Source organism: Cebus imitator, unplaced genomic scaffold (genome assembly GCF_001604975.1).
Source record: "Cebus imitator isolate Cc_AM_T3 unplaced genomic scaffold, Cebus_imitator-1.0 Scaffold388, whole genome shotgun sequence".
NCBI classification, from domain to species: Eukaryota; Metazoa; Chordata; class Mammalia; order Primates; family Cebidae; genus Cebus; species Cebus imitator.
In genome coordinates this window covers 346,009-372,238 of record NW_016107703.1, presented here as the reverse complement: position 1 = coordinate 372,238, position 26,230 = coordinate 346,009, and the positions used below count along the sequence as shown (strand labels likewise).

The 26,230-nt window shown below is 61.5% G+C and overlaps 1 protein-coding gene across 1 annotated transcript; it reads right to left on the bottom strand.

Moving 5' to 3' along the window:
• Window positions 1–541: 541 nt before the first annotated feature.
• On the bottom strand, window positions 542–24,874 carry MICALL2 (MICAL like 2). Its single transcript, XM_017508233.1, has 17 exons — window positions 24,562–24,874; window positions 15,421–15,469; window positions 13,658–13,799; window positions 12,604–12,794; window positions 11,762–11,865; window positions 9,656–10,432; window positions 7,553–7,821; window positions 6,281–6,374; window positions 5,641–5,801; window positions 4,975–5,130; window positions 4,428–4,492; window positions 4,237–4,360; window positions 4,038–4,128; window positions 3,359–3,432; window positions 2,576–2,690; window positions 1,144–1,190; window positions 542–770 (listed from the first exon to the last, which is right to left on the bottom strand). The coding sequence occupies exons 1-17, from the start codon at window positions 24,702–24,704 to the stop codon at window positions 685–687; spliced, it is 2,688 nt and encodes an 895-aa protein (XP_017363722.1). The 5' UTR covers window positions 24,705–24,874; the 3' UTR covers window positions 542–684.
• Between the last annotated feature and the right edge of the window lie 1,356 nt (window positions 24,875–26,230).

The window sequence follows — 26,230 nt, the reverse complement described above, 5'->3', positions numbered from 1 at the left end:
CCCAGGACTCCCCCAGCAGCTGAAACAGTACAGCAACAAGCAGCAGAGCCCCGCCCCTCCCAGCACAGATGGGGAGATGGAAGCCTGCAGGGAAGCTGTGATCCCGGCTCAGCGCTCCTCCCACAACATCCACTCACTGGAAGTCGGAAAGTGGCCCATGTCCTGGAAGTGGCCCACGTCCTGCTCTGGCCACCAGGAAGTCACCCTGACCAGGGTCAGTACTCACATTCCTCCATCCCAGGCCCCAGTCCTGGGAGACCGAGGTCATAGGTCTCAGGCCATGGGTATGTGGGGACACCAGCACCCAAGAGTTCCCAGTCTACACCAACAACGCCTCTGATGCTCCCTCTAGCCCATCTGTGCCAGGAAGCTAGGAAAATGCCCACCTCCAGGGGCCAGGCCCAGAGAGGGTCAGCTCCTGCCTGAGGCCACAGAGCATATTCGTGCTGCAAGCAGAGCTGGGAGACAGGCAAGACCCCGGGCAGGTGGGAGGCCGCCCAGGGGCACCGAGGCAAACACGAGGGTGCAGAGGAGGCCAAGCCCATGTGGTCAGTTTCTTTATTGAGGCCACAGACCGTAGCGCAGGTCCCTGCTGTCCACGTGCCCCTTGCGGGGACAGGAGGCCCCTTCCTGAGTCCGTGTCCCAGTGCTGGGTCCGGGCCAGCCCACAGCCCCACGGGCCACTCACTGGGAAGTGCTGCTTTTGCTGCTTTTGCTTTTTGGTGACCAGATCTTGGACAAGCGGAACTTGGACTTCTTCCTCTGGAGGTCTAGAGGACGGGTGGACAGCGAGGCCACACTCATCACAGCACGGCCACGGCCCACACAAGTTCCCCTGCAGGAAACGTCCTTCCCTGCCATGGGCCGAAGTCCTCCTGGGGCCTCAAAGCCTGCAGGAAGCCCTGTGCCCTCCTGCATAAGCACCTGCTCCGACCAGGCGCCCCAGAGGGCTGGTCCCCACCATAACTACATGGTCACCAGCTACCCCCTGGCCCTCTTAGTGGCAGGAAGGAGCTCTCACCCTCAGAGTGAACCTGCCCATACAGTCACCAAGGCTGGGCAGGGCCCCAGCACCACACCCCCAGCAGGAGTCCCAGCCCACCCAGCCAGCCCACCTGCCCCCAACACCCCCAGCCCAGTCACCCAGCTTCTCAATCATGTCCCGCAGCATCTGGTCCTCCTCTTGTTCCCTGAAACGGAACCAGACTGGTCGTAAGCGACAGCAGCAATGGGGACGTGCTCTGGAGGGGCCCACAGACAGTCTCCAGCCAACCTCACCCCAGCCCTGAGCCCCGCCTAGCCCCATGATACCTGGCCCGGGAGCCTGCTCCCACAGATGCCAGGTCCCCGCCCTCTCCAGGGCCAGCCCCTCAACAGTGACCTGGGATAGGAGGGCCTGGGCTGACCACACCAGAGACCTGGTCAGAAGGACCCTAGCCTGACCCATGCCAAGGCCCCTTCATGCTCACAGAGGGGCTTGTAGAGGCGGGCTCCAGCTGCCAACCTGCGTGTCATGCCCGGGACCCCCATGAGATGAGACAGGAAAGCCATCAGTCATACACAGCCCTTGTGGCAAAAAGGAGATGCATGTGGCCTCAGAAGTCTATGTTAAAAAATAAGTCTTTATGGCCAGGCTCAGTGGCTCATGCCTGTAATCCCAGCACTTTGGGAGGCCAAGGTGGGTGGATCACGAGGTCAGGAGTTTGAGACCAGCCTGGCCAACATGGTGAAACCCTGTCTCTACTAAAAATACAAAAAATTAGCTGGGTGTGGTGGCACAAGCCTGTAATCCCAGCTACTCGGGAGGCTGAGGCAGGAGAATCTCTTGAACATGGCAGATGGAGGTTGCAGTGAGCCAGATCATGCCACTGCACTCCAGCCTGGGCAACAGAGTGAAACTCCAAAAAAAAAAAGGAGTTAGCTGGGTGTGGTGGTGAATGCCTGTAATCCCAGCTATTTGGGAAGCTAAGGCAGGAAAATAATTTGAACCTGGTAGGTGGAGGTTGCAGTGAGCCAAGATGTCACCATTGCACTCCAGCCTGGGTGACAGAACAAGACTCTGTCTCAAAAAAAAGAAACAACAACAAAAAAAAAGCGGGACTTTTAAAAGTTCCTGGCTGGGTGTGGTGGCTCATGCCTGTAATCCCAGCACTTTAGGAGGCCAAGGTGGGCAGACAACAAGGTCAGGCGTTCAAGGCCAGCCTGGCCAACATGGTGAAACCCTGTCTCTACCAAAAATACAAAAATTAGTGGGGCATGGAGGTGGGCACCTATAGTCCCAGCTACTCAGGGGGCTGAGGCAGGAGAATTGCTGGAACCTGGGAGGTGGAGGTTGCAGTGAGCCAAGGTGGCACCACTGCACTCCAGCCCAAGCGACAGAACAAGGCTCCACCTCAAAAAAAAAATTCCTGATGGCCACGTGTGCCCCTGGCTGCTGCACCGAACGGCACAGACAATAACCACCCTGGACAGAAAGTTCCACGGGACAGGCTGACCCTGAAGGCTGGGAGCATGGACCAGACGACCAGTCCTGGCCTGGCTGAGAGGGCCTGACCCTGGGGCACCTGCCCCTCACCGGAGCCGGTCCTCATCCAGCGAGTCCACGATGTCACTGCGGTCATTCACGGTGCTCACATACTGCTCCAGCAGCTCCTGCTCCCGCCTCCGCTCCTGCGGTGACTTCAGAGCCTCTGTGGGGACAGCTCTGTCAGCGGGAGCCCCCCACCATGCCCCTACAGAACACAATGTCCCCACCACCCAAGCACCAGGCTCCTCTTTTGGAGGTGGAAGGTGGGGTCTTAGGGGCACCCGGAGCAGATGAATGAATGAGTGAATGAATGAAGGAAGGAAGGAAGGCATGTCAGCCCGAGTGCTGGGGCCCTTCCCTGTCATCTCCCGAAAACAACACTCCCTGTAGAGATGTGGAAACTAAGGCTCAGGGCATTGCTGTCCCCAGCCCCAGAGCAAGGAAAGGGCAGAGGCAGGATGGCCAGGGCCTGAGCCCTCAGCCAGGGCACCCGGCATCACAAGACATGCCCACAGCTCACCCTGATTGCTGCTGCACTAAACGCCTTACGCAAATTGATGCGTTCCATCGTCACAACAGCTGTGTGAGGTGGGTGCGTCAAGCACCCTCACTCTGCAGGGGCTGAATCCAAGCACAGCAAGGCTAACTGCCTCGGCTGAGGATACACAGCCAGGAGGCTGGAGAGCCGAAACTCAAACCTGGGCCCGCGTGGCTCCGGGGAAGGTCTCACCACCAGGACAGCCAGGTGGCCTCGCAAAGCCTGCCCCTAGGCACCCTGGGCTCCGCAGCATCCCCAGCTGGGGCCCCTTAGCAGGCAGGTGGGGGACGCACCAGGCTTGGCCATGAGCCGGCGCAGCTCCCCCTCAATGTCCTGCTGCTGCTCCTCCAGACGCTGCGCCTTGGACCTGCCGCAGAGACACATGTCTGAGGCCTGACCCTGCCGCCCCGTCCTCCGTGTCTGAGTCCTGACCCCGCTGCCCCTGCCCCTCTCCCGCGGCCCACCCAGCCCACAATGAGGTTCTGGACCTGAGACCTGACCCTGCCGCCTCGTCCCCCAAGTCTGAGGCCTGACCCTGCTGCTCCGTCCCCCGTGTCTGAGTCCTGGCCCCGCTGCCCCTGTCCCTCCCCCGCGGCCCACCCAGCCCACAATGAGGGTCTGGACCTGAGACCTGACCCTGCCGCCTCGTCCCCCAAGTCTGAGGCCTGACTCTGCCACCCCGTTCCCATCTGCCCCGCCCAGCCTGCAACGAGGGCCTGGACATGCCACACAGACACACGTCTGAGGCCTCACCCTGCCGCCCCGTCCCCCGTGTCTGAGGCCTCACCCTGCCGCCCCGTCCCCCGTGTCTGAGGCCTCACCCTGTCGCCCCGTCCCCCGTGTCTGAGGCCTCACCCTGTCGCCCCGTCCCCCGTGTCTGAGGCCTCACCCTGCCACCCCATCCCCAACTAGCCCATCAAGCCAGCAACGCGGGCCTGGCCTTCGAGGGGGGACCCGAGGCTGGGCTCTCACTTGTACATCAGCTCTGACTCCTGTCTCAGCAGAAGCTGCTTCTTGTGAATGAGCCAGAACCAGTCCACCATGAGGCTGTCCTCAGTGTCATCTGGGGAGAGGAGCCAGCTGGGGCAGGGGGTCCACCAGGGTTCTCGGCCCCTGGCCCCAGGATGTCTATGGGAGTTAGGCTGCCCCAGGGCCAGGCCCAGGCACTCACCTCCCTCGGCCGCCCGCAGCCGCTTCTCCAGCTCCACACCACGGAGCTCCAGGGTGTCCAGCTGCCTCTCAATGTCCTGCAGCTGCCTCTGGATCTCCTCCGGGGGGAGGTAGTCAGGGTGCAGCTGGGGATGGAGGGATGGTGAGGACGCCGGAGGGCTGGGCCCTGCCCAGCTCCCCACTGCTACTCACCCTGACGGGGGAGGTCACCGTTTCACCAGGCGGAGCAAGAACATTGACCGAGCACAAAGGTCTCCCTGGAGAAGGGGTAGGGTGAGCCTCCAGGCCTTGGCCACCAGGACCAACTCCACCAGGACACTACTTGGAAGGAGCCTGCCCTTGGCACAGCTGGCCCCAGCCCTGCCTCCCTATTGCCCCGCACACCCACTGGCTCCCCAGCTGCAGCCCCACAGACACATGAGTGGCCCACAGACCCATCCCCACTTTGCACCCTGCCCTCCTCCAGGTCAGCAACATCCCGCCACCCCAGTCCCTCAAGCAGCCAGAAGCAGACACCATTATGATCAGGTGTCTGTGACAAGGTGCTCTGAGGCACATGGGGTTTCTCTTCATGAGGGCGGGCCTGGGGCATGGGGCTGGGTCCTTCCTCCAGGCTTTTCCTCCATTCTAGGCTCTGTGAGCTCCTATGTATCCTCCAAAGCCCCAGCAGGCACTGCCTCCTCAGAGGAAGGCTCCCTTCACCCACACCCCAAACAGCAGCGGCATCTCTGGGGTTGACCTGGTTTGCCCTGAGGATGGGGTTTCTTCTCTTCCTCCTTCCAGCTCTGCACAGGGGCTTCCTGTCCAGGCGGCTCCGAATGGAGCCAGTTGTCAGAAATGTCGAGGCTGGCGGGGATGGCCAGTTTCCTGCGGTGGGGTGGGGAGGGGGACCTGGCTGCCCCCAGGTGGAGAGAAAGAGCCACGTGTCAGAACAGGGCTGCTGGGAGCCTGGGGTCTGTCCCAGCACAGCCCACAGCTCACTGGGTAGCCTGGCCCTCCCTGTGCCCTGGGCCTCACCGGCTGGCACCGCATTGGCCTCACAAGCCCTAAACCCACGTCCTGCCCAGCCTGACCATGTCCACCCAGGGGGCTGCTGGCTGCTCAAGGTCACACGGGAAGTGACACAAGAGCCGGACCTGGATCCAGGGCAGCTGTGAGTGCTAGGAACACACACACACACACACACACACACACACACACACACACACACAGATGTGTGCACACACATGCACCACATGCGTGAACACATGCACACAAGCCTTCCCAGGACCACCAGCTCCTCTGGCTGACCAGGCCCCTCCTCACACACTCTGGGAGGCGGCACTACAGGTCCAGCCCTGGGACCCCCACCGAAGGGGGAGGGCCAGCTGGGCACCTGGGGCCCCTGGGGTCCATCCAGCAGTACCTAGGAGGCTGGGTCCTGGGCTGGCTGGGCTCGGCGTCCTGTCAGGCCTCACGGGGGTCAGGGTGATGTGCATGCTCCCCATGAAGCTGCCGGAGACCTTCCTGGGGGCCTCCCCTGCCCTCGGCTCTGCCAGGGCGTGTGGCTCCTTGGGCTTCAGAGTCCTGGGAAGAAGGCAGGAGGTCGGAACCTGAACCCCCAGTCCCAGGCCTGGCCCAGCTGGAGGGGCTCCCAGGCCATGTGCAGACCAGCCCAAGGGAGCAGGAGGCCTTCTGAGCAAACGCCACGTCCCAGCCCACCAACTACACCTGCTGGACTCTCCTGCAATCGCGGGTGTGTCCACCGCCACCTGCTGTGGTGTGAGCAAAACTCCAGGTATGAGCTCAGGGCCCCACGGGACCCACACATGGGGAGACTCCATCCTAGCTGCAGACATGCTGTGTGAACACACACGTGTGCTGCAGTGCCCAGGTGCGACACGCAGCACAGCTGCCCCCAAACCAGGGACAGCGGCCCCCGTGTCTGCTACTCACGGGGAGGTGCGTCCATCCCTAGATGGGCGTGTCAATTGGTCGGTTACATAATCACTGCAATTATTAAGCACCTATGGGGTACTGGGGGGCCAGCCCCGCCCACCCCTAACCTCTCAGCTCGGTTTCTCCCTTCCACGGGCTTCAGGTTCGCTCTCCACCCTGCCGGCCCATCCTCCTTGCCTTCCTGGCGGCTGGTGCTCAGGTCTGGGTGAGAGGCAAGGGGTCGGGGTGTAAGGAAGGAGTGCTGGGAATGGGGTGTCTGTAGGGATGGCTGTGCCTCTCCCTGCCATCTTCCCACAGCCACTCCATCCTCAGACACCCACACTGCCAGCTGGCCAGTAGGCATCAGGAGCACAGGGCAGGGAGTCAGGGGAGGGGGCTCCCAGCTAGGCCTCCCCTGCTGTGTCCCTGGGGAAATCTCTCCCCATCTCTGGACCTCAACTTCCACTTCTGCCAAATGGTTGGGAACATGGCAGGATGAGCCCCATGGACTCTGATCCTCTGCCTGCGCAGGAGGAACAGCTGAGCCACAGCTGCCCGTCTGCAGGCTTTCCTGGCTCCTGGGTCCTGTCCAGCAGGCACATGTGTGAACCCAGGTCTAGCAGGACCCAGGGTGTGGCTTTAATAATGAGAACTCAGCCGAAGGGAAGGATCTGGAAAAACCTTTTACAGCCCAGCGTGTTCTCTGAGCCCAGCTAGATAAAGCCACTGGAAACTCTAAGATTCCCCTGAGGTGCCTAGAAAAAAGCTAGCTCCCCATTCCCAAAAACACGTGAGGCCATGAAACAGGACTGTTTCAGGCCGGGGAGGCACCAGAGCTCTCAGGGCACATGGTGCCATCACCAGGACACCAGCGGGGGGGATGGGGCACAAGGCACCATCACCAGGACACCAGCGGGAGGGTCAAGGCATAGGGCGCCTTCACTGAAACACCACCATGGGGATGGGACCCAGGGTGCCATCTCTGGTATGTGGTGACAGAGTGCTGTAGCAACAGTGCAGCCTTGTCAAAGCAACTGGCAGGAGACCCCACAGACCACCGCAAAGCCAGGCCACTGCGACCCGCCAGGTGTCACCGCCAAACTGAGCTGAGCGGGGCACTGTAGGTATCAGCAGGGCGTGTGGATGGGGAGGGCTGGGCAACAGTGCCCAGCAAACAGCATAGCCCTCAGGACGCTTGCAGCCACCACACAGAGAGAGCGCCAGGACCCCAGGAGGCTGTGTGCAGGTGTCATGGAGAACAGAGTCAGAGACGGAGAGGAAGATGGTGGGGCTAGCAGTGAAACCACACACTCTGCAGAGTTCAGCCAGGAGAGACTCCCAGAGCTTCGGCCCCAATGGCCTCCTGCACCCCAGCCCACCTGCATTAAGGGGGTGCTTACCCTTTGCCATCGGGGCCTCTGGCTTCAGCCTGGAGCCAGAACCCACCCTGCTGACCCCCGAGGATTCAGCCAAGCTCCTCCTGCCTGCTAAGGGCAATGCAGGCGCCCGAGCGGAGCTTCCCATGCTCAGGGGGGCTGGCGGTTCCAACCTCGAAGTGGGGCCAAGGGGTTGGGGAGATGCGGACTGTGACAGCTTGGCTAAGGGACTTGCTTGCGGCGCTTCAATTTTAGGCTGAGAACTGGGAGCAGGGGCGGTGGCTGGGGAGGACCTGTAAGTAAAAGAGCACATATCAGGCATAGCTGGATCCAGGTGCCCTCCCGCCATCACCTCAGGCTGCCCCTCTGCCTCCCCAGCAGCCTGCTCCCAATGCCCAACCTCTGGACAGAGTCCCACCATCACCCCAGGCCACCCTCCACCTCCCACCATTGCCCCAGGTTGCCTCTCTGACTCCCCTACCACTGACCCAGGCTGCCCTCTGCCTCCCTGAAGCTTGCTCGGAATGCGCAGCCTCCACGCAGGATGAAACACCCTGGCAAGGGATGGCCCACAGACACCCACTTCTGACATAAGTACACGCTGGGGCTGATTTTACCCTCCTGTGAAATCTGGTGTTGGCTGAGATTAAAATATCTAACCCCTAAACACACCCTCTACTCAGGCTGGGAGCACCTGGGGCTTTGTCAGAACCTGGGCCGGCCTAGGCTGCCAGGTTCAGTTGTATGTGACACAGTCTCTGCAGCCCGCCAGACACAAGGCCTCTGTGCCTTCCTGCCTTTCCTCAGGCACACACCAGGAGTGAGGCTGCCAGAGGCTGGGGTGGGGGCACCATGCACCCCCCCCAAGCCTGAGGCAGCACCTCCATGTTCCCAACCCCCTCACCAACCAGTTCCCCTCTCCCCTTCCCCAACCAGGGTGGCTTCCCCAGAGGAGCTGGGCTCCACCCAGCCACACACACCCCTCTCCCACCACCCAGGAAGCACTCCCTGGACCCCCCCACACACACTCATCCTCAGCCCCTAGGATGCCCTGGACACCCCCAGTGCCAGGAGGGGCAGAGAGAACTAGCTCTCCTCCCGCCTGTGACCACCCTGAAGATTCTGGGCACCCACTGCTGCAGGGCAGGGCAGGCGGCAGTTCTGAGTGGGGGACCCTGCACCCACCATATGGGGCAGCAAACGCTGTTGTCAGCCACACTGCAATGAGCTCCTCACTTGCTACGTCACTGTACTTGGTTGAATGGTGACCCCTAAAATTCACATCCCCTAGGAAGCTCAGAGGGGGACCTTATCTGTAAACGGTCTTTGCAGCTGTGATCCTATTAAGATGCACTCACACTGGGTTAGGGTGGACCCTAGTCCAGTGACCAGTGTCCTTAGGAGAGACAGGAGGGAAGACAGACAGAGAGAAGGCCACGTGGAGACGGAGCAGAGACTGGAGGGAGGCAGCCACAAGCCAAGAACACCCAAGGCTGCTGGGAGCTGCAAGAGACAAGGACAGGTCCTCCCCTAGTGCCCTGTGAGGGGGCTCGGCCCTACCCATGCCTCAACATTGGACTTCTGGCCTGTAGAGCTGTGAGGAGTGGATTTCTGCTGTGTGCGGGGGTCTTTGGAAACTGACGCAGCAACCCCTCTAATTGTCCGCATCCTCTGCCCAGGGTCCAGGCACAGGCAGGCACGGAGACCAGGCATGGAAGGTCGGAGCCCAGCTGGACTCAATCAGACAAGGTGATGCTCAGACCAGCCAGTGTAGGTCCTGTTCACAAACTGCCCCTGCATCCGTGAACTGGGTGTAGGGTCTTTGGGTTCCACGGGAGTGCTGCACGGTGGGCCCTGGAGTGGCAGTGCCACCATTCCCCACCCCGAGCATGTGCAGACAGCAGCTTTTCCACAATAACTCATCTTCCACTGCCCCGACCACAGGCACTGCCGCCCCGACTCCTCCCCATTCCCCAAAGGAGGAAACCGGGGCTGGGGGAAGTGCCATCCCCAAGGTCACACAGCAAGGGAGGGGCAGCGCCCCCAACCCCTCTGGCCTCCCAGGGCCTTGCTGGCTGGTGCATAGAGGCCACACCCCCGGGGTCCCTCAGTCCCTGAGCCACCCACCTGCCAGACGCTGGAGCACCAGCCTCTTCCAGTGCCTTCCTGAGAAAGCTCCGCGCCTGCTCCTTGCTGCTGTCCCTGGATGGAGCAAGCGACGATGGAGCGGGACCCCTGCCAGCAAGGCCGGTGGGGGGGGTCACTGCTGGTGTCTGGAAGAACTTATTCCGGGCCTGCTGGGTCCTCGAGGCCGACAGGGTCCAGGCTGGGGGGTCCACCGGTGCTGCAGACATGGAGCTTGAACCAAGCGTGGTTTGAGAGGCTGCCACTCGGGGGGTTTCTCCACCCTGAGGTGTGGCCGGGTGAGGGTCTGGGGCACTTGGGGGCACAGCGGGATGGGAGGTGGCCATGGCTGTGCGCTGGGCAGCTGATGACCAGCCCATCGGGGAGCTGTTGGTCACACGAGTGTGGACTTTGCCCTCCGTGGGCATGGGGGCCAGGTGGCTCTCAGAGGGCCTGGCCAGGCTCCTCATGTGGACAGGCGCGGCGCTGACGGCTAAAGGGTTGGGTGCAGCCGGAACAGAAGCCCTGGGAGGCGGGTTCTGCACAGCAGGCTCCCGGGCTGGTGGTGCGGCCTTGGGCGTGTTTGCCTCCTGGGCCTTCTGCAGGGAACAGGGGGTTCTGGAATCTACAGGCATGACCCCTGGCCGTCTGGGGGCCAGACCTGGCAACTTGGGGCTTGCAGAGGCAGCCTCAGGGTGGTGGCTGGTGCAGACAAAGGCGCCCAGTTCTCCTGTAGCCCTATAGGCCCCTGAGTGCAGCGTGCAGGAACACTGCTTGCACCTGGGGAAGAAAGTCACAGGAGCCCGGCTCAGCACCCACCCGCCCGCTCTTCCCTGCCTTCACCACGAGATCCCAAAGGCAGGCATTGCAGACTCCTGTGTCCACTGGCAAGGTCGCTGATTCATTCAACAAGCACCTCCTCTCAGGCTCAGAATCACTTGAGTCACAGGCCCCACTGAAAACCTCGTTTGGGGTGCAGACCCCAGAGGGTGCTCCTGCACACCAGCAGACATGCACATGCAGGCCACCCTGGGCCCCACTTTGGGACCCACCCACCCCAGCCTCTCAGAGTAGGGGATGGAACTAGGAGGGACCAACCCACCCTAGCCTTGCAGACCTGGGGACAGAAGTAGGGGGAACAGCATTTGTCCTCTAGGAGCCCTGACCCGGGGTGCAGGGTGCATGGAGGGGCTGGGGATGGCCACTGAGTCAAACACCCCAGTGGGAAGGGCAGAGGCACAGGAGAGAGACTGAGGTGGTGTGTGGAAGAACAGCCAGAAAGGCATCTCCTAGGGGGTGCTGGAGGACACTGGAGCTTAGTGTGAGGCGTCAGGCCCTGGGTGTCTGGGAACAGCAGAGCATCTTCGGCTAAAGCAACAGAAGGGGAGAAGGGGGAAGGTGGAGGAGCGAGAGGAAGAAGAGCTGTAGAGGAGGAGAGGTAGGAGGGGGAGGATGGAGGAGAGGAGGGTAAGGAGGAAGAGGAGAATGGGGAGGAGAATAAGGAGGGGAAGGGGGGAGAGGAGGACGGAGAGGAGGAAGAAGAGGAGGAGGGGAAGGAAAGTGAGGGAGAGAAAGTGAAGGAGGGGGAGGGGGAGAGGAGAGGAAGGAGAGTAAGAGGGAGGAAGAGGAGGGGGAGAAGAAGGGAGAGGAGGGAGGAGGGGAAGGAAATCGAGGGGGAGAAAGGGAAGGAGGGGGAGAGGAGGGAGAGAAGGGGGAGGAGGGGGGAGAGGAGGAAGAGGAGGAAGAGGAGGGGCAGGGGAGGAGAGGGAGGATGGGGAGGAGGAGGGGGAAGAAAGTGAGGGAGAAAAGGAGAGATGGGGGAGGAAGGAGAGGGGGAGGAGGGGTAGGGGAGGAGAGAGATAAGGGAGGATGGGGAGGAGGAGGAGGGAGAGGAGAAAGAGGAGGGGAAGGAAAGTGAGGGGAAGGGGAGAGGATGGGGATGGGAAGCGGGGGAGGAAAGTAATGGGGAGAAAAGAGGGAAAGAAAGGGGAGGAGGGGAAGGGGAGGAGGGGGAAGAGAAGGGGAGGATGTGGCCAGGTGGGAGTGGACGGAAGCCATGGGAGGGTTCTGGGAGGGGCAGAACTCGTGTGCAGGTGGAGGCGACCTCACCTGAAGCAGCTGCGATGGTAGAGCCTCCCGTCCGCCAGGTGCCGCTGCACCAGGTGCACGTGCTTGCCGCAGACCCCACAGGTGCTGCTGACTGATGCCTGGCCCTGCGGAAGAGGCCAGCACCTCTCTGAGTGGCCGCCCACCCAGACCTCCCTCCTGGCAGCAACCTACAGGCAGCCAAAGAGCCCATCTTACAGCCAGAAAACTGGCAGGGAGAGGGGCCAGCAGGCTGCCATCGGGGCTCACGCCTGCGCAGCCTCTAGCCCAGCCATGGGGAGGGAGCTGGGGCCTGATGCTAGTGGTCCTTTGGTGGGGGTGGGGGCCAGCGGACAGATTCCAGGCCTCCTGCCCCATCTAGGGGCATGGATCCCATCCAATTCCCATCATCCTGGGAGCCTGAAGTGGTGGTCCAGGGGCAGCTGGGGGTGCCCATCACCAGCCATTCCCCTATGGTCTTCCACCCCAACTCCACTTCTGAGAAGTGGGAGTTGCCTGGGTTCACTCTGCAAAGTCAGCCTGGGTACAGGGCATGCCCCAGCAACCCTTCTCTCCCCGAGAGGGAGGCTGCCTGGGCCCATCGAGGTTCAAGCTCTGTTCCACCTTTGTGCCCTCCTTGGACTCAGTTTACCCATCTGTACAAAGTGGGGTCACAAACCCTGGCTCAACAGGGCCCCAGAAAGCCAGTCCTGGTGGCTCTTGCTAAGACCAAGCCCTGTGCTGGGGAAGCGGCACCCCCTACCTCCAGGTCCCATGGTTTAGGAGCTCCACCTAGTCCCACGGCCTCCGCTGCACCCGCAGGTGGAAAACCCAGGGAACCAGGGGAGGGTGGGTTGGGAGCTTACAGTCTTGGAGGGCGGGCCCTCTGTGCCCCCATTCCTCCTCTGGACCACAGAGTTTGTCTGGGCTGGAGACAGTGGAGGCTTCCGGGCTGGGGCGGGTGAGGGCAGCTTGGCCGAGTGGGCTGGAGTCTTCTTCCCTGACGGCTCCTCCTCGGAGTCCTCCGAGGCCCTCTTGATGCCTGCCATGCCCCCAACTGGCAGGAAACAAGCAGGGATCGGGAGGGTCTTAGCCCTGGCTCTGAAAGGGTCCCTCCGGAGGTTCCAGTGCCCGGGGACGGGGGTTACCTGGGGGGCCAGGACTGGGAAGAGGCAGCCCCAAGGACACATTTTTCCCAGCGCAGCCCCGGGCTGGCCCCCACCCCTCCCCTCCGCACTCAGAGCCCCAGCTGGAGTCAGGGAAAAGGGACTTTTCAGCTTCTCCACCAGGCGGAGCAGGCCCTGTGCCCAGAATGACTCCGGGGATTTCTAAAGCCTAGAAGAGGAATGTGGGGGCAGGGACGGGGAGCTGAGCTCTGCACACACAAAGGCTGGGCCTGTCCCTCTCCTGCCCAATTCTGTCCAGGGACCCCACCCTGCCAGGCCAGCCCAGCTTCCATAGGGTCCAAAATCATGATAGATGAAGGCAGGGCCGGGAGCCATCCTGGTCGGCCAAGCCACCCCTGTGGGCACAGAAACTCAGAGGTCCAGATGGGCAAACTGAGGCCCAGCAAGGGGTGAAGTGGCAGGGGCTGCTGGTGCACCTGCGCCTCAGGGAAGCAGTAGGGGCGGCTCAGCCTGCTGTGGGAAGGGGCCTGCATGAGCCGGGGCTTAGCGTCGCCTGCAACAGGACGAGGGCCCCAGCCCCTCTCAGTGAAGACACAGCGTGGGGCTTTGCACAGAGACCCCAGCAAAGCCTCTTGCTGCTTCACAGCCAGTGCACAGCCCCGGTGCCCACACCGGTGGCCATTCGGAGGGGGGCTGGGCATGGACCCCAAGAGGTCCACAGGCCCAGGAGCCCTGAGGGTGTGGGGGGCCAGTCCTGGTCCTGCCTGGCTGGGTGGACACAGCAGAGACTCACTAGGGGAGCGGCCGTGGAAGTAGTTGTAGTACTGGGACACGTAGGTCAGGATGCTCAGCCGGTCGGGCACCTTCAGGGCCACCATGTCCTCGGCATCCAGCAAGGCCGGGATGCCCAGGTGCTCCTCCGCCACACGGAAGGCCTGCGGGAGGCAGGAGGGGGTGAGCGGGGCAGCTGGGAGCCCCTCCTTCTCCACCAGGGCCCAGCTCACCTCAACTCAAAGACACAGGCTTGAAGCCCAAAGAGGCGTGGGTTCAAGGCCGGAGCTGGGCTCTGCTCTCGTGGCCTCCCAGCCTCGGCTTACCCATCGGTGCAGTAGGGGTCACGGTCCCAACTGCACAGGACTGAGGTCGCCAAGCCAGTGGGCGCTCGAGGCCCTGCCCAGGAGAAACCTCAGGGGACCTGCCGTTTGCCAGGAGAATCACAAGCCCCACGCAACACAGACTTATTGGATCTTTGAGCAGCTTTCCCCCAGGGCAGGGTTGACACCCACAGACTGCTAAGCCCTTCCCAGGGCCAGAAGGGGACACAAAGGCAGCCATGTTCTGGGGTCCCAGGCAACAGGTGGGGGACACGGGAGGCTAAGACAGGGACACAAGACCCCTGAGCTGTCCAGCCCAGCAGCTGCTGGCCATGCATGTCTGTAAGCAAGGGCAATGTGGCTGGCACGGCCGAAGAGCTGACCTTGTTTATTTATTTATTTTCCTTTTTTTTTTTTAAAGATGGGGTTTCACCGTGTTGGTCAGGCTGGTCTTGAACTCCCAACCTCAGGTGATCCGCCTGCCTTGGCCTCCAAAGTGCTTGGATTACAGGTGTGAGCCACCATGCCTGGCTTATTTATTTATTATTATTTATGGAGACAGAGTCTCACTCTGTTGCCCAGGCTGGAGTGCAGTCTTGGCTCACTGCAACTGCCACCTTTCAGGTTCAGGCGATTCTCCTGCCTCAGCCTCCTGAGTAACTGGGATTACAGGTGCAAGCCACCATGTTCAGCTAATTTTGTATTTTTAGTGGAAATGAGGTTTCACCATGAACTTGTAATTTTAGTTCATTTTAATTAGGTTAAAGTTTACATTTAAATTGTCCCTGTTCTGAACAGGGCAGTGCTGGCTGGGCAGGTCTGACGGTGTCCTCAGTGTTGACTGCTGTCCCTGCTGAAGGCCAGCTCCAGGGGCAAAGGCATGGGCCAGGCCTGCCTGGCATAGCACAGGACATGCCTTCAGGGCCAGAGGTGAGTACCAGTGCCTCCACCCACAAGGGAGTGTGGCGCTTATTCTGAGGCAGGGAAACTGAGGCTGCACGCAGGGAAGGGCCCAGAAGCTGGGGAGGGCAGGACAGGACTGGAATCCAGGCAGGGCTGGGAGGCAGGTCCCATGTGGTGAGGGTGGCAGCTGGTCTACCCAGAACCCACCCACAGCCCCCCACAGCCACCCACAGACCTTGCTCAGCCTGGGGCAGGCTGGGCTGAGTTCCCGCAGTGAAGTAGGGTCCACAGCCACCTCCTGCCACCTTGTTCCCCAACTGAGGAAAAGGGGATCAGTAAGTCCTGGGCTACAAGAAGCTATTTCTAGAAGGCTAGGGCCAGCCAGACCAGGACTGGCTGCAGGGCTGGTCAGGGAGCCCCCACTTCCCGGCCAGGAAGGTACAGGGCCTGGGGGTCCCTTGGTCCCTCGGACATGGGTGGGGCTTGGGGCGGGTCAGCTTAGCCAGCTGTGAGGCCCGGGCTGGGAAGGCAGGATGAGGGCCAGTGGGGGAGCACTCACCAGTTTATTGTTTTCATAAATGTTTTCCTTCTTGAGAGCATTGAAGTTTCTGGAAAATGAAAACATGGTGTCCAAAGCAGCTCAGAGTCCTTAAAGCAAGGGACTGAAGAGCCTCAGAGGTCATCTTGCCCAAACAGGGAAACTGAGGCCAGGAGGGGGGCTGTGAAGGAATGAGGTCGCACAGGGAGCACAGGCCAGGGCTCCCGGCCCTGCTCCGGCCACGGTGATGCTGCCGGGATGGCGGTGCGGCCCCCTCTGGCCCCCCAGGCACCAGACGGCCCCAGCTTTACCTCCTGTGTCCTGGACAGGCCACCCCTCACCAGTGTTCCTGCCACAATCAGAGGTGGCAGGAAGCAGTCCCGGGAGGCGAGGTTGCCAGATCAGGGCAGCCTAGCACAGCTCAGCTCAGAGGGAGCTCGTCCCATCACAACGCTCAGTGACCAGGTGGGTCGCAGAGGCCCAATGCCCCCGGAGGACCACAGGGAATGGACGAGAGAGGCTCCTGAGGCAGGGGACAGCGCCATACGCAGAGAGGGTGGCCACGCTGCTCCCAAGGGCAGGACAGGCCCTGGAACCGCCTTGTCCCACCTGTCATCACTTCCGTTGACCCTGAGATGAAGGGTGGCCTTCTCAGTTCTTCACAAATACCAACCTAAGGTTCACACTCGACCTGTGGAGCAGGTGCTGGTTATGTCCGCATCTCACAGACAGAGAGGCTCAGGGACCTGCCCGAGGTCACACAGCAGGGAGATAGCAGTCAAGGCCACCGAGGTTAGACGCTTCCCTCTTTGGGTGGTGGAGTGGCCTTCCTAGGTACTCAGCAGGGGCCCAGCCTCACCGGGATGCAAGGGTCTCAGAAGTTCCCAAGGTGAGGTCCCCGGCCAGCCTGGACAGCAGGGCCCTCCTGGGGATGCCAAGAGGACAGTCCCACATGACCTCCAGTCTGGTCCTGGGACTTCCTCATGGGCACCTTGGGAAGATGCCCTGGGCAGAAAACACACCTAGATCCCACACAGGAGGCCCCAGCCCGGCCCCAGGCCTCCCACAAAAACTGCCAGGCTCCCAGCATGGCCTGCGGCTTCTGGGAGGGTTGGTTAAATAGAGTTCTGGAAGCTGGGTACAGTGACTCATGCCTGTAGTCCCGGCTACTCAGGAGGCCAAGGCAGAAGGATTGCTTGAGCCCAGGAATTCCAGATCGGCCTGGGCAACACAGTGAGACCCCGTCTCAAAACAAAATATATAGTGATCATGACCCGTGTGTCCACATTGCTGCCTGTGGGGTCCTGGACAGCAGCTGCTGCCACATCAGCGTGAACTGGACTGTTCTAGAAGCTTCCTGGCCCCACAGAGGGAGCTGGAGCTGCAAGCTGTGTCCTGCCTCCCCCAGGCACGCCCTCTCTTCTCGTAGGGCCTCAGTGTCTCTGTCTGGGAAGACAACCACAGCTTCTGGCGGTGAATCTGACGGCCGTGGCTGCAGCAAACAGGAAGGCCGGGCGGGTCTCAAACGGAGAAGAAGGGGCCGAGACCTCTGTGGCCATGTGGCCTGGGCGGCCTAGCTCTAAGCCCAGCCTGCACAGCCCTTGCCCAGCCTTGACTCCCATAACAACACTCCAAGGCCGGACTGTGAGCCCATTTCACAGATGGGGAAACTGAGGCCGGGTGGAAGCCACACGGTGGGGCGGGGGGGTGGGGTAGGGGCTGCAGGTGGCCCACCTCCTCCTTAGGAAGCCTCCAGCCCTGCCGCCCATCAATCTGCTGTGCTCCGTGGGAGCCCTCCACTGTTTCCAGCTTGGACCACCTCCCAGTAACAGGTTCCAGATGACAGGACCGCCCCTCTGCACAGGCAGAGCTACTGCGCACAGGACAAGAGGATGCACAGATTTCTCTCCAGGTGGACGGATGACAAGGAGCCCCCTCCCTGGGCTCAGTGGCAGGGAAAGGGGTTTTCGCCTCCTTGGGCCTGGGCCAATGCCTCTGTCTGCCTGGGCTTGTCCCCAGATAGGGTGTGACCCAAGGGCACATGGGTGGCTGTCTATGCCCAACTCCCCCGAGACTCTGCAGACAAGCTGGGCCTCATCCTCAGCCTCCAGGGCTCAGGAGCCGGCTCTCCCGCACTCTCTCCCTGCCCCCAGCCCTTTGAAAGCTCAAGCTCTTCTGCAGACGTTCCCTGGGGTCACTGACCAAATGGCAGTGTCCCCAGAAAGAATGCCCCGGTGGCTGGGAGGGAGTGTTGCAAGTTCTGTTTTTCTCTAAACGAGAAGGAGGCCATCTGCTCCCGCATTGGCTTCTGTCCACCCCAGGGTCCAGCAGTGGCTCTGTCCAGTGGGTTTCCCTGTAGGGCCATTTCACCCCCGGACCCAGATTGAGGCTCTCAGAGCTCCAGGTAGATCAGGGACCCCAGGCCTTCCCGACGCGTCGGAGCCAGTCCTCATGATGCACAGGTCTGGGCTCGTGCTCAAGGACTGCAGCCTCAGGACCAGGTCCAAGCTGCATCCCAGGTATTTGGGGCCTCCTTAACTGGGCTGTACCACCCTGGCGAGTCCCACAGCCACCACTCATCCTGCCGCAAGCTCCTTCCCCAGCTGCCAGCCCTCCAGCCTCCAGACCATGGCTCCACGCCCCCAGTGCAGAAAACCTTTTCCCATGCTCTGCCCAAGGCACCTGCCAGGCCCTCCTCAGAAGCACCTCACAGTTCCCAAGCTCACTCCCCCGGGGACCCTGAGCAGCTGAGCTCAGAGGCCCAACGACACTGGCAGAAATCGCCGGCCAGAACCGTCTCACAGGCCCACCAAGATTGACAGGTGGAGACCCCACTCATTTCTCCAGGAGCCCCCCTAAAAAATGACACCTTGGTGCCCTAACCTCCAGTTCCCCCATGTGACCTTAACTGGAGACAGGCTCTCTATGAAAGTAAGATAATTCATTTTGTTTCCTTTGGAGATAACAGAATTCAAACCAGTTCTTTCGCAGGGAGCCCTGGATCCGTGACTGGTATCCTCACAAAAGGGAAATTTTGGCCGGGCGCGGTGGCTCAAGCCTGTAATCCCAGCACTTTGGGAGGCCAAGGTGGGTGGATCACGAGGTCAGGAGATCGAGACCATCCTGGTCAACATGGTGAAACCCCGTCTCTACTAAAAATACAAAACATTAGCTGGGCATGGTGGCGCATGCCTGTAATCCCAGCTACCGAGGAGGTTGAGGCAGGAGAATTGCCTGAACCCAGGAGGTAGAGGTTGCAGTGGGCCGAGATCGCGCCATTGCACTCCAGCCTGGGTAACAAGAGTGAAACTCCGTCTCAAAAAAAAAAAAAAAATGGGGAAATTTGGCTACAGACGCACACTGAGAGGGAAGAGGGTGTGAAGGCATAGTGCGAAGACAGCCCTCCCAGCCAAGGAGAGAGGCCGGGAAGACCATCCCTCCCGCCTCAGAGAGCCCAGCCCTCCCCACGCCTCCATCCAGGACTTTGGTCTATGGAACCGAGGGAGGTCACTTTCTGTTGCTGAAGCTTTTCGAGGGCAGCTTGAGCAGACGGACACCTCTGGCCTTGTCAGACAAAAATGCATCAGCTCCCCCCAACTCGGCAAGTGAGATGGCCAGAACAGGGACGCGGCCCCAGCCACCGTCACAAACCTGCAGGCTGATGGGCTGAGACCCAGTGCCCTCTGGAGTTTAACCTCCTCTTACCTGAAGCCTCAGAATTAAAATCAGGTATGCCAAGGGCCAGCTCTGAGGCACGCACCGTGGGGTCAAGCACACAGTCGTTGCCCTATGAATGCCTGTGATGCATTTGCTCTGCACTTGGGGAGTGAGATTTCTATTCACCAAGTCTGCGTCAGTCACAAGATTCACCCTGAGCAACTCTCCACTGTGCGTGCCCCTGCCCAGCCATGCCTGCCTCCGCCACCCCTCTAACCCACCCATGGCCATCAACTTCAGCCTGTGGAGTCCAGCCAGCCTCTGTCCCGGCGCCTCTGGGGGGGGGGGTTCTTGGGAATGTATAACCCCCTCCAAATTCCCGGGTGGCTGACCTCACACTGTTTATTTCCTGGAACAAGAGGCAGCCATGGAGTACAGGGGGCGGGGGTGGGGGGGTGGGGGGGTGGGGGCAGGGCTTGGAATGAAAGGAGCCCCTCCAAGGCACATGCAGCACATAGGAGAGAATCCCATGGAGAAGGGGAGCAGAGGGAGTGGGGATAGGCAGGCAGATGGACAGACAGAACTGGAGACAAAGACGAAGACCCCGGCGGAGATGGTGGAGGGAGGTCCAAGAGAGACGGACCAGACGGCACAAGGGATGGAGCAAACCTCAGAGACGCGAGGATGTGGCCAGGTAGAGCTCAGGAGAGGGGCAGGTGGGCAGGGGGGCAATGACAACTGGGGCAGAGGAGGCCCCAGAGCCCCCACCTTGCACCTCTGGAAGGAAGTGTGGGGCCCTGGACAGTTGCCCTGCAGTAGGTGGACAGGCGGGCCCTCCCACACCCGTCCTGGAGGGTTCTGGCCAGTGGCGGCCGCAGGGGTCTGGCTACAGGCCCTGGGGCAGGAACAGAAGGCCTCTGTCCACAAGCAGCTTCCTGCTGACCCAGCCCTGTGTGGGAGGGGAGGTCAGCCCACCCTCGGCTCTGACACAGGATTCGAGGGCGCTGCCTGGGAGCCTCTCGGTAGGGGCCGCTGCATGAGTCTCTCCCCTGGCCTCTGACAATGGGAGTGTCTCTGGGAGCCCTGCCACCCTTGGGAGCCACCACCGGAGGACTCCATGGCCCACACAGTGGCCACCTCAGCCACGCCCACTTCCTGGCCCAGCCCTGCGGGGGCCTCCAGAGCTGCCAGGACCAGGAGAAAGTTCAAGGGACCCTGCCCTGGCACAGAGGGTGCAGCAGAGACCCAAATCACGACACCCTCCCCGGGCCTGGACACAAGTCCGACAAATGCCCCCAGTCACGACCCCCAAGAAAGAGGCCAGCAATGTTCCCCCACCCACCAGACAGCTTCCTGTGCCACGCACAATGCCTGCTGTCTCTCTAGCCCTGCTCTCTCCCAGCCCAGACAGGCTGTGCCCCCGTCCCATCTGCCCGACGGCTGTGCCTGGAGACCGCCTGAGCCCAGGAGTAAGGAGCCAGCCCATGGCAGAGTCCCTCTGGCCCAACAGGCTGACTGCCAGAGGGAGGCAGGGTGGGAAGCGGGGCTGTTTGTTCTGGGTGGTTTCTGAGCTCACCTGGCTGCCTGGCTGCCCTGTGTCACCAGTATGGAAACAGTGCCTGGGGGCGCCCTGAGGCCTGGCTGCAGAGGACCCACAGCCACAAGGTGGGCAGACATGGGCAGGCTGACCAGGCAGGGGACCCATCTACCCTGCCACCTCCTGGTGAGTGTGGCTGGGTGATCCTGTTTCCTGGCTGTAAAGCAGAGATTCACGAACACTTCTCTGTGCCTGTGGCGCTCCCCAATGTGGTCACACGTGGCTTAAGGAGCAGAGACACAGTACACATGGACGCCTGGATCCCAGCCCCCTCCACCCGAGGTCGGCGTGGCTCAAGGAGCAGGAACACAATACACATGAACACCTGGAGCCCCACCCCCTCCACCCGGGGTCGGCAAGGCAGAGACAGAACCAGGAGCCCGAGTGCCCCACCTGGCTGGCCTGGCGCCCGAGCTTATTCCTTCACAGCTGCTTTCCCCTGAGGGCAAGCGGAAACACGCTCTGCATGCAGCAGGAAGGACTAAGGCCAGACAAAGGGAAGGACTTCCTGGTAGCAGAACTAGAGACACAGAGACAGGACGTCCACCCTTCTGCTGCCAAACGGTCTTCACTGGAAGGAGAGGGGAACAGGGTGGCAGGGGTGGGGGCCTCACGCAGAGTCTGACCTCAGAGCTGCCTTGAGAGGACAGCAACTCTCTGCCTGTCCTTCACAAGTGTTTCCTCCCTTCCTGAAGACTATTGGGGACAGGAGGGACAGCCAAGGGCTCTATGAGGAGACCCCACCACCCCAGCCATCACCTCACCCAGAGGCATAGCAAGGAGCAGAGGCTGAGGGCATGGGATCGGGGTGATGAAGGCACAGAGGCAGGCATGACTGAAGAGCCAGGGGCCAGGCACAGCGGCGGCTCACACCTGTAATCCCAGCACTTCGGGAGGCTGAAGCAGGAGGATCGCTTGAGGCCAGGAGTTCAAGGCCAGTCTGGGCAATATAACCAGATCCCATCTCAATTAAAAAAAAGAAAGAAACAATATGCTGAATAGGCCAGGCTGGTTCATACCTGTAATCCCAGCATTTTCGGAGGCTGAAGCCAGCAGGAGGTCGAGACCAGCCTGGCCAACATGTGGAAACCCCACCTTTACTAAAAATACAAAAATTAGCCAGGTGTGGTGGCAGGCGCCTGCAATCCCAGCTACTCAGGAGGCTGAAGCAGGAGAATCACTTGAAGCTGTGAGGCGGAGGTTGCAGTGAGCCAAGATCATGCCACCGCACTCCAGCCTGGGTGACAGAGCAAGACTCCATCTCAAATAAATAAATAAAATGAAAAATAAGAAAATTAGCCCGGCATGGTCCCAGCTACTCAGGAGGCTGAGGTGGTACGACTGCTTGAGCCCAAGTGTTCATGGATGCAGTGAGCTATGACAGCACCACTGCACTCCAGCCTGGGTGACAGTGAGACTCCCACTCTGGAATAAAAGCCAAGGGCCCATGCATCCAGATGAGCGTGTGTCCCCACACGTAGGTGTACACCTGCCCCCCATGACACTCCTGGTTTCCTATCAGCCAGGGTCTGCAGAGGTCCCCGCCCCGCAACACCCATGGAAATCTATACCAGCTTCCTCCTGCTGCTGTAACAGATTTCCAAACTCTGAGGCTGAAAACACCAGGAATTTGTTCTCTCACGGCTCTGGAAGCCAGACTCCAACATCAAGGTGTGGGCTGGACCTTGCTGCCTAAGGGGGCTCTCGGGGAGGGTCCTTCCTGCCTCTCCCAGCTCCAGACGCCCTTGGTTTATGGCTTCACCTCTCTGATCTCTGCCTCCAAGGGCACATAGCCTTTTTTCTGTTCTTTGGCACATGGCCACCTACCAAGCTCCTACCATATCTACTGAGCCCCAACTGAAGAGCCCTTATCTGGGGAGCTCCAACCATGTGCTGGTATCTATCGAGCCCAGCTCCAGGCACTGGGGATGCAGCAGTGAACAAAACAGAGCCCCCACCCTCTAGCGCTGACAGTCCAGTGGGGACAGACAGACAAGAACCAAGTCAGCCATAGCTCAGGCAACTGCACACCCACACAGAGCTGGGGCACAGGCCTCCTCTCTGCCAGCCTCCTTCCTGTTCTGGCCTCTGCGTTCTCAGGAGCCACCCTGAGCTTTTATTCATGCACCTGTTCCCTGTCTGTTTCTGTGACCAGAACATCACTCCCTGCATCTGGAGGCCAAGGGGAGCTGGCACAGGACTCAGTGCTGGGTACAGAGCAGGTACTCAATAACTGTCAGTGTACCAAGGAGATCCACAATGCCCACTGTGCCAGCGCACATACACGCATGTGAACCTGTGCTCACCCCTGGGCAGTATGCAGCAGGCCAGCCACACACAGGCACACCTCAGCCAGCGGGGAGTAGAGGGACGCTCCCTAGAACCAGAGGGCCCCAAATCTCTGGCGACACTGGTGGTCCTTGAAGCTGGTGGCCAGCAGCCAGCGGCTGTCTCTCCCCTCACCTGAAGGTTTTTTAGGCTGGCCCCAGCTTGGATGCCTGGCCTCAGCCACCAGCCAGCCTCATCCAGGACCCTGCATCCCTGGGGGTGGGGTCTTGGCCTGCCTTCCTCTCCATTTCGAGGCCTCCTCCCAGTCTCCAGGTCCCTGGCCCTCCCCTTCAAAGCTCAGCTTCAGGCTCCCTGTGTGGAAACACGTGCCCTGTGCCCAGCGTCTTCTGCCTGCAAAGGCAACAGAGGCACATTCCTGGCGAGGGAGAGCAAGTGGTGCCCAGATGCCACATGGAGGCCCCCAGTGGCTCCACGAATGCATATCACAACGTCAGGGCAGGGGCCGAGGCTGTTGCCCAAGACCCCAGCTTCCTCCAGAGAATAAGGCTGGCACAACAGTCTCCAGAGGTACAGGGGAGGAGCCCAGGCTCTGCAAAACGGCTGGGGCTCTGTGACCTGAGCAAGGGCCCCTCCTCTTGGACTGGGTTCTCTGGTCTGCACAGCTGGGGCCTGACAGAGGCCGTCATCCGTAGGTGCTCCCTGTGGCTCCTCCCAGCCCCCAGGCCTCCCTGCCAAACACATACCACCCCAGCCCCGCTCCAGCCTCCACCTCTCAGGACAATGCTTTGTCCAGAAGGTGCCTGGGCTGCAGCTGGCCTTTGAGGGCCTCCTTCCTGAGCCTCTGGACCCCAGTCCCGACACACAGATCTCTGTCCCATCAAGTCCGGCCCCAGTCATTCAGCCAGAGTGTTTGCTGAGTGAATAACTGATGGAGCAGGTCCAGGCTCGGCCAAGATTCAGCAACAGGCAGAGCCAGCTGCCCAGCTACACATGCCAAGACCCTCCAGGGGGGAGATGGCCTAGTCCCCATCCCCTGCCACCTCCTGCTGCTCCCAGAGATGGGTGCTGTTCTCCATCTCAGCCCATATCCCCCAGAGCCTCAGAGGGCTGGCCAGCAGCAGCACCTGGGGTCTAGGGACTTCCTGCCCTGCACTGGCCACTCCCCCACAGTGGCCCTGGCTGCATCCCCCCAGGGGCCTGGACAGCGTGGGGGAGGGGCAGTGCCCACGAGAGAAGCCTCCAGGGGCCCCAGGGCACTGAGGGCCTCGGAGGGCCCAGAGAGGCAGCTCTGTTGGTTTTTCCCAGGGACACTGAGGGGGATTGGGCTGCAGCCAGAGCCCAAAAGCCGCCCTGAGTCACGGCTGACTCAGCCGGCGGGCGGGAGATGTCAAGGCTCTGGCCCAGCTGCATTGGGTGTCCGGGCACACTGAGACCACTGGGGGCAGCCTTGGGGGAGGGGGCTGCACGGTGGGCTGTGCCTGGCGCCGGGCTCTGCCCAGCCCCACGCCTCTGCTCCTCCTCCCGGAGCCCGGAGCAGCCCAGGCCTCAGTTTCCCCGCCCATCTCGGCGCACGGCCGGACTGCAGAGGGGTCAAAGGGCGCCGGGCGGGACTCACTCACATGAGGTCGGGCCGGTGGCGGTGCAGGATGGCGCAGAAGGCAAGGCCGTCGCGGAACGAGGTAGTCATGTTGCAGATGTTCACGTCGCGGTAGCCCTCGCACTGCTGCCGGCACCACTGCTGCAGCGCCCTGATGGCCGCCATGCCCACGGCGCGCCCGCCGTGCTGCGGTACCACCCTCCGACGCCTTCCTGCGGCTGCGCCGCGCCCGCCTGGCTGGTGGGACAGACACTGGGACCGCTGCCTCACCGTCAGAGCCGCGGTGCCGAGCCGGAGCTGAGCCGGACTGACTGCGACGACCGGCTGGTCCAGAAGCGAAGCCGAGCCGGCCCCGCCCCCGAGGGCCCCGCCTCCTGGTGGGCCCCGCCCCCGCGGGCCCCGCCTCCTGGTAGGCCCCGCCCCCGCCCGCCAGGTCCTGTCTCCTGAAAGGCCCCGTCACGCCGCTCGGCCCCGACATAGACTCCCGCCCAGGTAGGCCCCACCTCCGGAGAGCCCCGCCCCCCAGCCTCCAGGTCCTGCCTCCTGACAGGCCCCGCCCCATCCTCCAAGTTTTGCCTCCTGATAGACTCCTTCCCCACGCCTCCCGGGCCCGGCACGAGCTCCCGCTCGGGGCAGGTCCCGCCTCCTGATAAGTCCCACCCGCAACGCCGCCAGATCCCTCCCCAGATAGGCCCTGCCCCCACACCGCCGGGTCCCCTCTAAGGCCCCGGCCCCTCCGTGGCCCCGGGACGCCGCTGCAGGCCCAGACCCCCCAATAGGGGAAGGGGCGCGGGCTACCTGCGGAGGCCTCCGGATTTTTTCACAGCCCCACCTCCCACCACCTGCCATGGAGAAGAGGCAAGAAAGGCCGGTTGACGAATGAGGAAACTGAGACTCGAACAGCCCTGCACTGTTTGGGGCCGCTGCCCTGGGCAGCCCGGCCTCCCGGGGAGCAGGAGGTGCCTTGTGTCTCAGGGTTTTCAAAGGACGTTCGCATCTGGTTTCTCTTTACAGGCCAGTACATGCCAGCCAGGTTTCCCAACAAGGGAGAGGTGAAGCTTGGGCATTGCCAGAAGAGAAACTGAGGCCAGAAAGGGGGCCATGGAGCCGCAGTTGCACAGCTGGCCTGTGGGGGAGGGAATCCTCACTCCAGGCTTTTCTTCTGAGGGCCTGTAGGCAGGATCTGTTCCTGGGGCAGGAGATTCCTCAGGGTGACTTGCAGGGTGGTTCCCAACTTTCCACTTTGAGCTGTGACACAATAAATAAGGAAAGTCCCTCTGGTGGAGCCCTAAATTATCCCAGGCTGGCCCCTGCCCCCATTCTCCTTGGGGAACCTAGTCTGAGGCCCCAGGGACTGGATGAGGCCGGAATCACTGACACCAGCCATGTAAGGGAGGCCTACCCTGCTGGCTGTGGGGCCGGGCTTGTCCAGGCAGGGCCTGCAGGAAGGAAAGTGTTTCACCGAAGTAGTCCCAGGCAAGGAGTCAGGGCAGCTTCTCTGTGCTCCTGAGATCTTCCAACCCAAGCCACTGGTGCTATTCCAGCTCTTTTCTGAGGCTGGTGCCTGGTGAGACATTGTAGTCTGCTGGCTGTCTAAGTGTCAGTGAGGCCTGGGTGTAGGTGGTGAGCTCCCCATCACTGGGGGCATGCAAGCAGCTGCTAGGCAGAGAGCCCCTGTTGCCTGGGATTGT